This window comes from Caretta caretta, chromosome 11, assembly GCF_965140235.1.
Source record: "Caretta caretta isolate rCarCar2 chromosome 11, rCarCar1.hap1, whole genome shotgun sequence".
NCBI classification, from domain to species: Eukaryota; Metazoa; Chordata; order Testudines; family Cheloniidae; genus Caretta; species Caretta caretta.
In genome coordinates, this window is record NC_134216.1 from 79509611 (window position 1) to 79525673 (window position 16063).

General features: G+C 39.9%; 1 protein-coding gene across 8 annotated transcripts in view; it reads right to left on the bottom strand.

The window, feature by feature from the left end:
• PCNT (pericentrin) overlaps positions 1–16063 on the bottom strand; it is a 239033-nt gene that overhangs the window by 34142 nt on the left and 188828 nt on the right. For all 8 annotated transcript variants that reach the window (XM_048869001.2, XM_048868996.2, XM_075118197.1 and 5 more), the window contains 8 exons: positions 14395–14955; positions 12102–12204; positions 8647–8801; positions 4608–4802; positions 4345–4518; positions 3447–3642; positions 2494–2716; positions 1460–1610 (listed from right to left, as the gene is read on the bottom strand). In XM_048869001.2, the coding sequence (XP_048724958.2) occupies positions 1460–1610; positions 2494–2716; positions 3447–3642; positions 4345–4518; positions 4608–4802; positions 8647–8801; positions 12102–12204; positions 14395–14955 (1758 nt within the window). The remainder of the gene's footprint in view (positions 1–1459; positions 1611–2493; positions 2717–3446; positions 3643–4344; positions 4519–4607; positions 4803–8646; positions 8802–12101; positions 12205–14394; positions 14956–16063) is intronic.

Consider the following 16063-nt stretch of genomic DNA (forward strand, 5'->3'; position numbering starts at 1 on the left):
TCCTGATTAGCTTAGGGAGGGAAGGGGGCTGATTAGAAGCCCTACTACTTTCCCCAGGGCACTGAGGACCCACTTTAAGACTTGGGGAGCGCAAGGGGACCTTTGTTCTGCCAGGGTCCCCTGGCACTTTACCCTGAGTCAAGTAGTCAGGGTTTTCTTCAGTGTGCACTGGAGTTCCTGGTCCATTTTCCCCCCATTGGAGTCCTGGCTGTTTTGGTGTGTATGGGATCCCATCTGCCTGTCCAATTCATAGCCCCGGGACCAAATGGAGTTAGGGCTGGAAGGCTGGGCACAGGCTGGATACAATGTATCATCTGTCAAGTCTGGGAAGGCTGCAAAAAAGATGTGTGGCACACAGGTAATTACAAAGGCTGATCAGGCTAAGGGCATGACAACAACAGAGAGTTTATAGCGGTGCTGTAAGTTCTCGAATGTTGCTGCTCTAAGCAGACAGGAGAGAGGTCTCCCGTTGGCTTAACTACTTCAGCCTCCACGAGTGGAAGTAGTTATGACGGTGAAGGAGCTCTCACACCAGCACTTATATCGTGTGTAGTGGGCCTAATTCACACCCCCGAGCAACAGAAGTTATGCTGACACAGGCTTGTAGTGTAGCCATAACCCTAAGATGGGGGAGTTACCAAAAGTTGCATTCTGCTGCCATTTGTTCCAGACTGACCGAGTTTCTAGCTTATAGAGTAACTCTTGTTCAACCCAGAACATAGTCAACATCTGTAACAAGGCTAAGAAAATAGTGTTGGTTGGTTGGTTTCGTTCAACAAGCTCTTCAACAAGTTTCCAGGCAGAGGTAGCAAGTGACAGCCTGGCTGAATTTTCCTCCATCTATTCATACAAATAATCATTGTACATGGACTGATTCATAACCCACTTGATATAATAAAAATCACAGATTTTAAATTTAACTTAGAAGAAAGAGAACAAAAACAAAAAGCAGTTCAGATGACCTGTGAAATATGTATTCTATTAGAAACTTTCCAATTACCTGATTCTCAGCCAACATCTGACAATGCTTTCTACTCACAATCCTAAATGATCATGCAGCATGTGTCTACAGTACACAGCATGCTTGTTAAGGAACTTGGGGAGCAGTTACAAATTGTGAAATGAAACTTTATGGCAGGATCAAGTGGAAGTAGAAAACTGTCTTAAATACAAGTCTCCCTTAAAACAGCAAAAAAGGCACAGGAAGTTGCTTGTTTTTTGTAAAAGAGGGAACATGGACATGGGTGCAATTAAAAATGACATTTTAAAACTTTCAGTTTTGAGCAAGTCCTCCAGAATCACTGGGATTGAACAAACAAGAGACGAAAAGGGTTATCAGAGATTAAAAAACAGGAAAAAACTCTGTTTGGGGAAAGAAGTGCAACAGATATTTTGTTAATACAAGTCAGTCTACTTATGAGATAAGCTCTGAGAATCTCATTAACATGCAGCATGTTACCTCTAATGCTTTTGTCTTTTCATCCTCTCTTAGCTTATGCTGAAGGTGTTGTTCTTCAAACATATTTCGTAACTCTTTTTCTTTCGAATGTTCATTCTGTATGTCTTGGAGTGCAACTGTCAGATCTTTTTCTTTACTTTCCAGTTCAGAACTGCAACATTCAGCAAAGTTACAAATGACACTTATCTCAGTTTAGAATGGATCATCCTTTTTGTTTTTAAATATTATTGTTTTGGAAAGAAATCTTTTCTTCAGTATTTTTAACCTTTCTTTCCATTGAAGCAGGAGCAATTAAGTCACTTTGCAACTCCTCTCACAAAACAAGTGGGATAAATTTTATAATTTTGTTAGTTGGCCTACTGTCTCTTCTACCTTTTTAATTTTTGCTCTTTAGCTGTGCCTTTAAAGTTGACCCCCTTCCTATTTTAACTTCTGAAAAGGGAGCAGTCAGCTATACTCAGCAGAACTAGAAATCATAGCAGCTGTTGATGAATAGGATAAGCTATCTTTCCTTGTGGCAGAGCAACCCCAGTGCTATATGGGAGGAAAAACTCCACCAGTGTACACCAGACCTACAGGGGAGAGAGAAAACAGGCCCAAGCCTGATGACCAGGCCACTAACTTAGCCAAGGAAAGTTACCTAGCTCTACCAGACAAACTAGAGCCAGTGGGGAAGGAACGAGTAAGACCTAAAGTAGTATCAGAGGCAAAATAGAAGGTCAGGGCTTCGAAGAAATTCTAGTCTCACCAAGATACAATGCCTCTGCCCATACATTGTGTATCATCAGCTGCAACTCCCACCCTTGTCCATCAAATTTTCAAATTTGCATCACTGAGCAAAAAACAACAACAAATTAGCAGCCAGTAAATATTCAAAGTAAATTATTTCATTAAACTCTACTTCAGTATAGATTGGCAGAGGTTACCATTTCTTCATTTCCCTTGCACATCAGAGGGTTCCAATCCATTTCTGGATTTAACCAACACAAGTTCACTACAGATTGTTAATGTAGCTCTCAAAAAGTACTCCTTACCGAAGCTGGTTCATTTCCCTCTGAAGCTTTTGCAGGGATTTTTGTAGACTTTCATTCTCTTCTTTGCTTTCATAAAGCTCTGATTTCAAGTCCGATACTGCAGATCGCTCCTGCTTCAGGAGTTCAAGCATCTCAGAGGCCCTCTCCTGTTCCTCACTTAGAGAGTTCTGCAAGTCACTAGCTATGGTTTTTTCCTGCTGAAGATTATATTCTAATAATTCAACTGGGAAAACAAACAAAGTCCATTTGTATTATAATATATTTAACAACTCTGTTCCCAATTATATGGGTTTAAAAGTATAGACAAATATGTGGACCATGGCTACTACTGCTCTTCCCGATCCTCTGCTTATAAATAACTCAACTTTTCAAACATAGTTTAAATAAAAAACATTTTAAAGGATTATACAACTCCTGTTTTACTGTTAGTCTCTCATTCAGTCTCTCATTCCCATTCTCTTTGGCTTTGACTGGTTCATCAGAGAACTGGCTCCTCTTTGGCTTTTAACTATTTTGATAAAACAATAATTGCAACCAGCCACTTAGTAACATCTTCCATTTACCAATTTTCATAGATACACACACCAATATGGAGACTTTTCTGAAAACCCTAGTTGTTGCTTGCTATTCTTAAGTTTTCTACCTTCATACATTCCTTGACATTCAAGTCGCCCCCAACTTCATCTTTGCATAAGATAAACCAAAGATAATTCACCTCTATTTTTATTTTAAACTTTTCAAATATAGCCTTTTCTGAACCACAGGTATTTTGACAATCTGCCCTCCCATCCCCACAAGAAACCCTAATGAATTCACAAAATGATATCTGACGTCAGAATTCATTTCTCAGAATGTTTACTGCACTTTCCCCCTCTCCCCTCCCTAATTTTTTTTGTCTGTTTGTGTGTGAATGAGAGTGGAAGAGCAGATGAAAAGTGTTTCCTAGGTGCTACCCTTCCTCCGAAGTTGGTGTTCTTGTTTACTCCCATGATCCTCTGCATTAGTAAGAGTTTCCTGTAGCTGCTGCAGCTTCTCCTGGTTTTGAAGATGTGTCATTCGTAGCTGAGCTCGAAGGTCCTGTATTTCCGAAAGTAAGCTGTTCCTATCAGAAGACAGAAGGTGCTCTAAAACTATCCGCTGCTGTTCTTCCTGAAAACAGACCAAGCCCATTGCAGACATCAGGTGGGTGGGAGGAAAATAAAAAGACTGCAACTTGTAAGTAATATTAAATTCCCAAGCATAGTCCAATTCTTCCCACAATATAAATCCTTGCGATCCCACAGGTCATGCTCTCCTATATAATAGGTTAAACTTTATGGAAACAATGAAGAAAAGTAATTTAAGATGATCAAACTCATACCCCATTTTATTAACTCTCAAATATTGAATTAAGTAAAAGAATGCACTTTTTTGGTTTCCCTAATAGGGTGTTAGTTATTGCAAACTCTCTGGCCTGATGCTAACCTATTAGCGTGAAGTTAACCAAAATCACATCAGGACTAATTCAGCTATGAATTTTGCCAAAGAAACATTTGTGTAGCTAGGAGTAGATGTTGTCTGCTTTCATGTGAAGCACCTCCTTCCCCGATCACAATCTCCTGAAGACCAACTGATTGGCTGATAAACACTACAATCAGTAGATCTCATCATGAAATGTAGAGAAAAATGGCAGCCAAAACAAAGCCTGTATAAAAACCCATTGCTCGTAACTTGTTTAGATTGCAGTACTAGATTTAAGAGCATAAGAGATGAGACTGGAAAGCGAGGGAAGCATTCGTGCACTGTGCCCACAACCATGGCCTCCAAATCCAGGGAAAGAAAGTAAGTGTTAATACTCCAAGGCAGTCTTACTTGTCGTTTCACAATATGCTCCAGTTTTTCCACTAATGAACCTTCATCCCCAGAACCGGGATTGCAAAGGTGTGACTGCAAGTTAATTTGAAACATGTTCCGCTCCTTCTCTAGCACAGCCTGAACTGCCTGGAGAAGTTCTCCTCTCCAGTCCAAACAAGTATCTGAAGATTCCTACAGGAACAGAGTACATTTATTAGCATCTATACAAAAAAACAGGCAACTTATTTTAAAGGAGGTACAACACACTTTATCCTGGATACCTTGTCTCCTCTATCTTCCACTTTGCTAAGGTAATCCTTCAATGATTGTATTGCATCCAGCAAGGTTAGTCCTTCTTTTTGCCATCCCTCAGCTGCTGCAGACTGCTGAATGCTTTTTTGATCACTAAGAGGAAAGGGATGTTCTGACAAAGCCAGTATTCTGTGGCTGTCCTCGTACACCATCTTCAGCACAGACTGAAAAGGGACAAAACATTTTGTATAAACTGATGTTATAGTACCAACAGAATCTAAAATGCTAAAAGATCCAGAAAACGTTTTGGAATTCATGTTTCTGCAAATTAAGTTTAAACGTGATCTTATATTCAGAGTGTTTTCTAGCAGAAGGAGCTGTCTGCACTATAAACTTTAAACAAAAACACACAGATGAAACAGAAAAAATAAATATAAATAAAAATATAATATAGATTGTAAGTTAAGAAGAGGAGGTTACTCACCTGTAACTGGAGGTTCTTCGAGATGTGTGGTCCCTGTGTATATTCCACACTTGGGGGCGTATGAACACCATACACCAATGCCCATTAAGCAACATGTGCGTTGTGTCCCCTTGTGCTCCCAGCCAAGAGTATTATACATTGTGTGGGTCAACGCCTCTCCAATCTCTCTCTTACTGTCCTAGAATGTAGTCCGAAGCAGAGGGTAGTGAAATACGGATAGGGGCCACACATCTTGAAGACTCTCCACTTACACAAGTAAGGAACCTTCTCGTCGTCGTCTTTGAGCGATGGTCCCAATGTGTATTCTACATGTGGGTGACTCGCGAGCAGTGATCAGAGCAGAGGTGGGTGCAAGGATGCCAACAGAAGGGCAGTCCTCAGAACAGCCTGGCCATCTGCTGTGCCTGTAGCTGCCACTTGTGCAATGACATTGTGCATTGTGAAGATGTGGATGGAGTGCCAGGTGGCTGCACGACAGATGTCTTGCCGAGACACATCAGCTAGTGAGGCTGATATGGCGGCTTGTGCTCACAAAGTGAGTGGTAACTCTATCAAGTGGGGGTATGGCAGATTGGTTGTAGCATTCTCGGATGCACACAAACTCATTTGGAGAATGAACTTCTGCCAATCTGTACAGAAGTAGAGTTTAATGAAATAATTTACTTTGATTGTTTACTGGCTGCTAATTTGTTGTTGTTGTCATTTCAGACTTGGTCCCTAGGGCAGCTAACACAAGCAACAGCCAACTTTCCAACAATTTTCAGGCAGCATAGTGTCTACACCTAACATGAATGTCCCTCCTACCCACTAGCAACTGTACTCTTAGTTATTAGTACAGCTTCCACCGATATCGTAGAATACAATTAATGGCCTAGACTAGTGCATTTTGCTGCAAGGCATGCCATGTGCCTACGTGACTTAGATGAAAAATATTCACAAACTTGGTGAATATTTCAAAAACAACAAAGGAAATTTCTGGCAATAAACCAAAATTTATTAAATCTGTTCTCATATAATTAACCCCTATTGTTACTAGATGACATCTGGGGTCCAGTGAAATGAGTCATGAAACTAGATGTGATGGTCTCAACTTAATTTAACACATTACACAAAAACAGCATCCCCAAAACATTTACAGCCTTAACAAGCCAAACACTGGTAATTGTTTCCGGTGTAATTATCAGGCTGAAACATCTTTCTCAACATGAATTCCGTGCCTCCAAACTATTATATGATGTACAGATGTTTCCTTGTCTCATTCCAGGGAAGGTCATTTAAAATTTAAAATAAATACTTTTATAGATTATTTTAATTAGAAATATCCTACCCTGGATATAGAGATATGGGTAGTTGCAACTCACTTTTGGAACATTAATATAAGCAATTTAGACGTATAAATATTTAAAACAATTAATACATGCATCTAAATCTCTAGCTCCTCCAGTGGGTCCCATACCACTACCACTGAAGAACCAACAGAAGCTCCTGCAGCTGAGAGTCTCTCTTCTGAATAAAAGAACAGGTCCAAGGAGGTACATACCCATAACCATAAATGGCAAGCTATCCTTGCCTATTCCCTTCAGAGTCCCCAGCTGAGGTTGATCAATCTTTGATCTGCTAGGAGAGGGGAGGATGGAATAGACTGATAGATCCCACACTACCTATATGAGAGTATTTAGGCACCAAAACTTAAATCCAGTGAGTTAACTTCATGAGAGCCTGAGCGCAATAGTGTGCTCCATATAATGGACTCCCTCTGTTTGAGAAAGGGAAATGTTTCTTAACTGATGATTTTCTTTCTTCACATTCTTCTACGTCAGTTCACATTTTGTTTATAGTTCCTCACATCCAACAGATGGAGGCAGAAAGAATGGTTATTTCCTTTGTACAGTAACTTTGAAGTTTGAAATGTGTAGTCCCTATGTGCATTCCACTTGAGGTGCAATGTACTCCATGGGCCTGAGACTGAAAGATTTTTCATTAGCAGTGTTAGATGTGCCCTTTTCCTCCTTGGCCTCCCAGCCAAAGGTGTAAGGAGCAGGGCAGAATGGACCAAGTGCCTCTCCAATTCTTCATCTATCACGAATAATCTTAGGATAAAGATCTGAAGCAGAGGGAAAGGAGGGTAGCTAGCGGAATACAGATAGGGATCACAATCTTAAGGAACTCCATTTACTGTAAAAGGTAAGTAACCATTCTTCCTTTGGGTGATGGTCCCCATGCGTTTTCCACTTGAGGTGACTCACAAGAAGTATTCATCAAGGAGGAGGGTGCAAGAAACTGACTGAAGGACTGATCTGCCAAAGGAGGCATCTGCTGTTGAAGCCTGCACCAGGGCGTAACACCTCACAAAGGAACACATGTAGCCTCCTTTTGTTGCTCTACAGACCACTAGTAGAGGGATGTCTCGCAGTATCCACAAAAAGAACAGGAGGACTTGTGGCACCTTAGAGACTAACACATTTATTTGAGCATAAGCTTTCGTGAACTACAGCTCACTTCATCGGATGCATTCAGTGGAAAATATAAAATCTCCCCACTATATTTTCCACTGAATGCATCCGATGAAGTGAGCTGTAGCTCACGAAAGCTTATGCTCAAATAAATTGGTTAGTCTCTAAGGTGCCACAAGTCCTCCTGTTCTTTTTGCGAATACAGTCTAACACGGCTGTTACTCTGAAACTAGTTCAGATGGAATTCTGACATCTCCTTCAGAATGAACTTAGGATATAGCCACGTATGGAGGGGGGTCTACCATGAGAGCTCCTAGCTCTCCTACACTCTTCGCCGAGGAACTGCTTAACCCCCATCTCTCAACCAATGGGATGCTTCCCCTCTCTCTGCAGGCACTGGAGACTGTTGAGTACTATTGCTAATGCCCTGGCACCAGACCCTGTCCTCAAGTTCCATCCATCATTTTTAATGCCTCCAACAGTGAAAATGGTCTTCAATTAGCACATCTCCTGCTGCAGATTTCTGCCTGTATTTCCGCCATTTTTTAGAGTAACAGGCAGACTTTGCTACCGCAAGCCTGCCTCTGGCCTTGGGAATAACTGGATCTGTGAGGTGTTTTCACTCCCTGGGCCCCCGGTACAACACTTTGCTATGGGGCTTCCCCATCAGGATAGCAAAGCAGCCAAGAAAACATCACACTAAATCTAAGGAGACGTTTATTCTGTGAACCAGCTTTTTCTGGAGTCTGAGAACAAATGATGCCCCACTGCTACCAGCTGGCACATGTACCACCAGGATGTGAGACTCAAAATCAGACTAGCATGTTGGGGCATCACCCCACTTCAATGAATGCAGCTGTGACTCCACCATGGAAAGGCAAGACAAAGAGCAGTAAACCTCGTCCTAGAGAGAGCCAGGGGAAGGAGAGAGATGGGAAGGGAAGGGAAAGGAGGATGACCTTACTGCAGCCAGCTCAAGAGGTAAATGATTAGTGAACATATACGGGGTAATGAATTAAGCAGTTGACTTATAGCTAACAGCTTTATAGAATTTATATTTCCTAGTGTTTTGGTTTAAGGTGAAAGACCACAACCAGTTCCTAGTATACTGGCTTTCCTACTACATATTACCTTCAATTGTGGTGAAATCGTTTCTTTTTCTTTCACTGGGTCCATTGCATCTTGAAATATTCCACAGTACTGCAGATAAGCCATGAAACTAGCATCCAGGTGTTCAGTTGGTTCTAGCTCCTGATTAAGTTTAGCTGCCAAATCTGAACTGGTATCTGAAAACAAACACGAAATAGAATTACAGATTGAACAAATCTGTTGTCGTGCAACCATAAAAGCAGTGGACACAAAATAATAGATTCCACAGTCAAAAGTTAGAGATGCTGTTGTAGCGTTCAATAGACAAGATATGCCTTGAATGATTAATAACTACAGATTCCTTCTGGCTCTCAATAATTAGAAAAGTTGTCCACATCTGTTTATCCCAAAACAGAATCCGCCTATGATGATGATAAGAAAATGGTTCGCATCACAAGAGATACTTTATCTAAGGAACTTACAGATCAGCCAAAGTCAGGAGTTCCTCTCTCCAGAAACAGAAATAAAAATGGCTAAATAAGAGTATGGTTAATCCTCTAGGCAAGAATCTCTCAGAACTTGCGTATGGATAAAACCCTCTAAACAGAACTCCAAGTAACCATCCTGCTTTACTATTCAAAGTGGCCCACTGCACATTTGTGAGTGGGATAGCAGAAAATTAAGCAAACTAGATATGACTGGCTGTAAGACTGAAGATCAAATTGGGCAAACTGCCTGTTACTCCAAGAAATCCAAACCACGTCTTTACCCCAAATTACAAACCATACATGGTTTTCCTTGTAAATCAAATATACCATGGATAATCTGTCCTTCTCCCCAAATTAGAAGTGCACATTCGCTTGCCTTGTGAGTCAAATCTACGTACTTCAATATGTGGATAATGTCTCTTGTTCTATTTTAAGTAATAAATAATGTGAAATGCTTATGTACAACCAAATATATGGAGTATATCCTCCAAATTTAGAAGATAAGGGATTTTACTGGTTTTCACTCTAAACAATTGTTGTATTCTAAAAGTATTAATTGTTTGACACAAGGCAGAAGGAATGATGGAAGATATAAGAACCAGGGTATAACTTTGGAATATTAAGAGAAATTGCTTAAAAGGGGGGATCCCAATTAATAGTAGAGTCTAACAATGAAATACAATCCTTGAAATGGATCAAATGTAAAAAGCCTCCTATAAGAAAAAGGACTGGATTAAAGAAATTTGTTATACACCAAAATCATCTATTGGATACCAATGGAAGCAGGAGAGAAACTAAGAGTACGTCTACACTGCAACATAAGCTCCGGGTTCACACTCCGGCTTTAGCCTAACCCCCCTTCCATCCAGAGAGAGAGTCCAAGCCTGAGTCAAGTCATGACCCAGGGTTTAAGCCCTATTGATTTGCAGTGTGGACACAGCCCCATTTGATTCATGCTCTGGGAGTCCACCAAAAGTATCCTACGGACCAACTTTCTTTGTCCTCTGGAGAGTCATGTTTTCCCAACTGCACCATGAACATAGGGTTAAAGTGGCCACATTTTGGGAGAGTGCTAGGAAGTCTGGAATATGGATGGTTGGACTTCTGCCTGCATAATGGAGTGCAGACGCTGGACCTCCAGGTTGGGACCCGGGTTCAACAATTCCTAAGTTGGAGTTAAAAAAAAAGCGTATACACTCAAGCCCTAGGTTAACAAACCCCAGGGTCTGCTAACTTGAGTTCTAGTAACCCTGGGCTTATGTTGCAGTGTAGATATACCCTCTGCAAGCTGAAATCTGAGTACGCACATGACACATGTCCAACAGGATTCAGAAGGTGGTCCTCTCCAACAAGATAGGACACTAGGGTACATAAACTGAAGTCATCATGCACTCAAGAGAGTTGATTGGCCCCAACAAGAAGCTGCAGAATCCTAAGTACAACCGACACCTGGACCAGCCATGTGGAAAGAACTCTTTCCCCCATCCCAGGGTTAACAGGATAAGAAGTGGTGAGATTTCATTTTAAAGATTGTGTTTCCCCTTCTATAATAAAAGTAACTGAAGGTTATCTTTCTGAGCCTAGACTCTCTAATGAGACCTCCAGCAACCATAGTTTAGATTTTAACTCCTTTATAAGACCAAGCAAATTAGCCTAGAAGACATTGAAAACAATACCTTTAAGCAATTGCTTTTAATATTCTAAACTTGTCCCTTTTGGGCCAATCTAGTCAAAGAGTAGCAACTTCCCTCTTAAAAGCACCTAAAAAGACAAGGGCATCCTCAGAAGTGCAATACGTGTTAGGAAGGGCGAATTTATGATCATAAGTAAATGTAATAAGAAATCTTGACAATTTGCATCGTTCCTTGATATAACAACTGCTGAGACTCAACTCTGGTCTGTGATAACTGTTTGCAAAACTATCGTGGTTGTCATGCACGCCTAGAACATTACTTGTTGTCTGCACTTCCGTGGTGAACTGTTGACTGTACACTAATGTGGTTCTGAGTGAATTAATAAATTGTTGTTTTGTTAAGAATAAGCTAGTGTCTTGATTGGAAAAAATACTGTGCAAGTTAAAAGCTGATCTGAAAAGAACCCACCAGTAAAACTAGTGTGCTAACACTCCCTGGATTCAATAAAAAGGGGTTATTCTATTAACACTTATCCAACTGGCAAACCTAAGTTGTTAGGTTTCCGCTTTAAAATGTAATTGGCACCTTGGCAAATTCATAAAAATGTATCCCCTTTCACACTTATATAGGTAAGCCCCTAAGCTTTACTGGAGGGGTTCCCAAACTTGGTTCGCAGCTTGTTCAGGGTAAGCCCCTGGCGGGCCGCAAGACGCTTTGTTTACCTGAGCATCCACAGTTACAGCTGCTTGCAGCTCCCAGTGGCCGCAGTTGCGCGAACCAAGTTTGGGAACCCCTGCTTTACTCGTATAAATAAATCATTGAGAACCCAAAACTACTACTACTGATTTTAAATATTTCAGTCTGGGAGAACCAACAGCCAAATGTAAGTTTCATTCAGGGTGTTTCTAGATTAGAAGAGTGTGTGAAGATTGGGTCGGGATGTATTAACCAGTTCCACCCTAATCATGATCTTTTCCCTACCATAAATGCAGTTTCACATTCTTTTCCTCAATTTAGCTAGTTGAGATTAACCCGGGATATGTCTCAACCAACTGAATCAAGGTGAAAAGTGTTAACTTGGATTTATGCTAGGGAAAAGGTCATGATTAGATTGTGACTAGCTAAAACACCCTGACCTCTTTCTAGCATAGACAAGGTAAGACGACATGGGAAGGAACCAAGACACTGTTCATTAATTCAGTATTCAACTACTTTTCTAAACAGTCACAATATCTAAAATAGGTTATTTTCTTCACCTCAAAGAGATACAAAAGTGAAAGAAAATACTTCTATTGATATATTTTGGGTCTCACTTACTGAAGTTATCATACAAGCAAAATGAGTTATACACGAACTAATAGAAATTAAGACTCACTGCTGACATATCCATCACTTGCCCCCTCTAAACCAGACATTGTTGATCGTAGGTCATCTTGTGAATCAGATGGAGTTAAAGTGAAGTCATCAACATCTCTCACCTGTTAAAAACAGTATATACACAACATGAATCAGAATCAGAAGACATTTCTGGCCCTAATGGATCCAGCTGCACACTCCTTACAATTTAAAATCACCACTAAATAACTAAGTTATTACAAAACGTCAAATCAGTTATTGCATTTATGGTTGTAAACACCGTAGTTAAGGCTACGTACAGAGTTCCTTTGGAAGCTTCTTCCGCCCATTTTCACTTATTTCTAATGGTCGTAAAAATGTCCCTTTAGGGTTGAAGTTCTCTATGCTTGGTCACAGCCAACGTGAATTTTTTGGGAAAATTTTGGGGGAAACCCTTCAGCTACTTTTCAGTTATGGGAGAATTGGGGAAACTAGAATATTAAAAGGATATTTTTACTCTTCTGTTACACAAAATGTTGAACAAATGCCTTCTTTTTGTGAGGGTAGAGAGGATATGAAAGATAAGTTATAAGTGACTGAAAAAATACCTCTGATGACACTCAGTAGGGGCATTAGCGGAGATGTGATCAGTCTCTTGTGAAATCCTGCTCACTGTGCGAGCATAATTAGAGCAAGGCAAGTTCTACATTCTTCCTGCCAGGGGCCAGATAATGGCAGGGGCTACTCTACTCGTAGGACAATCTCATGAGTGAAATTGTAAAATGTTTAACCGAAATTTCACATTTAAAGTCTTTGGAACTGTTGCAGGATTTACCAAACTTTAAATTTTCATTTAAAGAAAAACAGTTATTTTTCTGCTGGCAAAAAGTACGTTCTGCTGTGTAATTACCATTCAATTACTATACATTCAGTTAAGTATTAAATCTTCATTAAAAACTCAAAAAGCATTCAAATGCTTATTAAGAGATTGTTGATGAACATTTTCAAGGAAGAATGGTCTTAGGGGTATGGTACTGGACTGGGATTCAAGAGGTCTCAGTTCAAACCCCAGTGTTGCCACTGGCATCCTGGGTGACCTGGGAGTCTTTCCACTGATTTGAATAGACATCGGATCAGGCTTTCTGTATCTCAGCTCCCCATCTGCAAAATGGGGATAATATTTCTTTTCAGCCACCCTTTGCCTGACCTGCCTTGTCTACTTAGATTGTAAGCACTTCAGGACAGGGACTCTCTCTTACTAGTGCATGTAGAGCATGCCAACCATAATCAATACTGAAGCCTTTAGGCATTATTGTAATACTATCAATAATTAATTATAAACTCTACCAAAAGCAACTTCCTGCAGTATTCACAGCTGAGGCTGTGGTAGGTTGTCTAATGCTGAGGGCTGGGTCTGTGGTGAGATTTCACTGCACCAAGTGGTGGGAGGGAGGTATATGTTTATCAATATCACACTACAGTTTCCAATAGACTCTGTACATTACAACTCAGTAGACACATAATTGTAACCACTCCTCCAAGAGGAAAGCATGAATACATATAGAAGGTAATATATAAGCTATTTAGAGCAGAGTCTTTAACTTTTAATGCAATTGCACAGAGTCTAGAACACTACTGGCACCACTGTAATATAAATAACACTGCCTTTAAAAAAATCAATTACCATGATAATTTGGGAAGAGACACCTTAAACAAAACCGATCTTTTAAAAACTGAGGAAAAATATTCACATGCAGACAATTGTTGCAGTAAGTTGAAGACTCCCATGACAACATGTAAACTCTTCACTGAGTGCCATTAATTACAAGCGGAATTTCATCCCAACAGTCAGATTACTTTACCATGGCCTTCAATTTTGAATTGCCATGCCTAACACACCGAGTCCCTTCTCCCTGAACTTTCTGAAGCTGCCAGGATACCATGAATGCTCCAAAAGTTCCAAAATAAAACCCACACTCCATTGCCATTATTTATATTGCAGCACCAATCTACAGTGACGTCGAAAGAAAGCCTCTACCTTGAGGGGCTTACAGTTCAATCTAGTTTTCAGAAAACGAATGTCACTTACAGAGAGCAGTGATAAAATGATGTTTCAATACAGCCTAAAGCATGCTTCACTGTCTCCAACCAGGAGATGAACACATAAAAGATACCTGCTATGACACAGTATCTATTCTTCTTGATGTATACTTACCAATATTAGTTTCCATGGGAACACACAGAGCACATGACCCAGCAATAAAAACTTATTGGTGGAGGGATGGGAAGGAAGGATCTCACATTTAATATTTTTAAAAAACCCTGATAATTACCAGAATCCTTTTTTCCATATTTTGGTACTCAGCAATAGAGTAGGTACTTTCAGAGAAAGCTGGAGACTTTAAATCTAGTCTGGCCACTGCTTCCTCATTGGTATTAGCATACAGACTTTGATATCCCAACAGTCCAGGGGTGTCTCCTTGTACGACAGAGGATTTGTTGTGCTTCATTTCAAAGTCTGTGCTGTGTACACTATCAACTTCTGAGAAGGGTGTTAAGTGAAGACTTGGTTGAAGTTCTATGCTTGTCTCCTGCTTTCTCACAATCTCAGGTGAGTCCCATGAAGTCATATCCATGACTAAACGTTTAAAGTCCTTGGGTGTCTCTTTAGCATGCTCTGTGTTTTGTGAAAGGTTGTTCAACTTGCATTTCATTGAGTCTGGATTTTGATGAAATTCCAAGATTTGCTGATAGTGCTTTTTCAGATCTTGCAGCTCTCTGGCCTTGTCTGTCATCTCTGCTTCCTGAGTCAGGAGTGTCTCTTGCAGTTGCTTAATCTGAGTTTTTAGATTTCTGCTGTGAGTCTTCAAGTCAGCTATAGCTGCATCTTTCTCCTAGAGTGAAACAACACACATACCCATCAATTTTCTGTTTCCTGAATTCAAATAAAAGTTCCCACAAGTGCAAATAATATTCAGCTTCTGAGAAGATTCTTTTAAAACAAAATATCCAATTTGTTATTAATCCTTGCTATGATTATAAGAACTCAGAAATAATTCAACATACTTCCTCATGACAGTTTGGCCTTTCTTTTACCTCCAAGCCAAGATAAATGAATGCATCTAACTCTTCAGAATAGCTACTGTAGTAAAACAAAAACATTTAATACAGATTATATTAGTACACTACACAACAGCAATGTGTAAAGTAAACTATTAATGTAAATTTTTTAAATTACTTCCCTTTTGGGTTTCACTGGTATAGTTAAATGTAGCTGGCCAAGTTGTTTTTCGTTTTTTTTTAAACAGAGACATCAAAACACATTACCACTGGTATATGGGACATCTCCACTGAAGCAGGGCTTTTGCTGGAAAAGAGGGATTTTCCTATCCACTTCTACAGAACTGAACTATTCATTTAAAAAATTAAATTTATCCCTTGTAGTTGTGAAGATTATATTCATTTGACATTAGGAAGGTTAACGAATGCAGTGTTCTTTTTCTGAACACAAGTTGCTAAGAAGGTGTACAAAAGAATAGAACAAGCTTGTAGGGACAAAACCAGAAAAGATAAGGCACAAAATAAGTTACACCTAGCAAGGGACATAAAAAGCAATGTGAAGCGGTTCTTTAAATACATTACAAGCAAGAGAATGACAAAGGAAAGTGAAGGTCCTCCACTTAGCGGGGAAGGAAAGCTAATAACTGATGACATCAAAAAAGCTGAGGTGTTTAATTACTATTTTGCTTCAGCCTTCAATAAAAAGATTAATGGTGATCAGATACTCAACACAAATAATATTAACAACAATGGAGATGGAATACAAGCCAAAATAGGGAAAGGACAGGTTAAGGAATATTTAAATATGATAAGATGTATTCAAGCCTGAAGAAATTCATCCTAGGGTACTTAAGGAACTAGCTGAAGCACTCTTGGCACCATTAGAATTATCCTGAAAAATTCATGATGGACAGGTGAGATCCCAGAGGACCGGACAAAGGC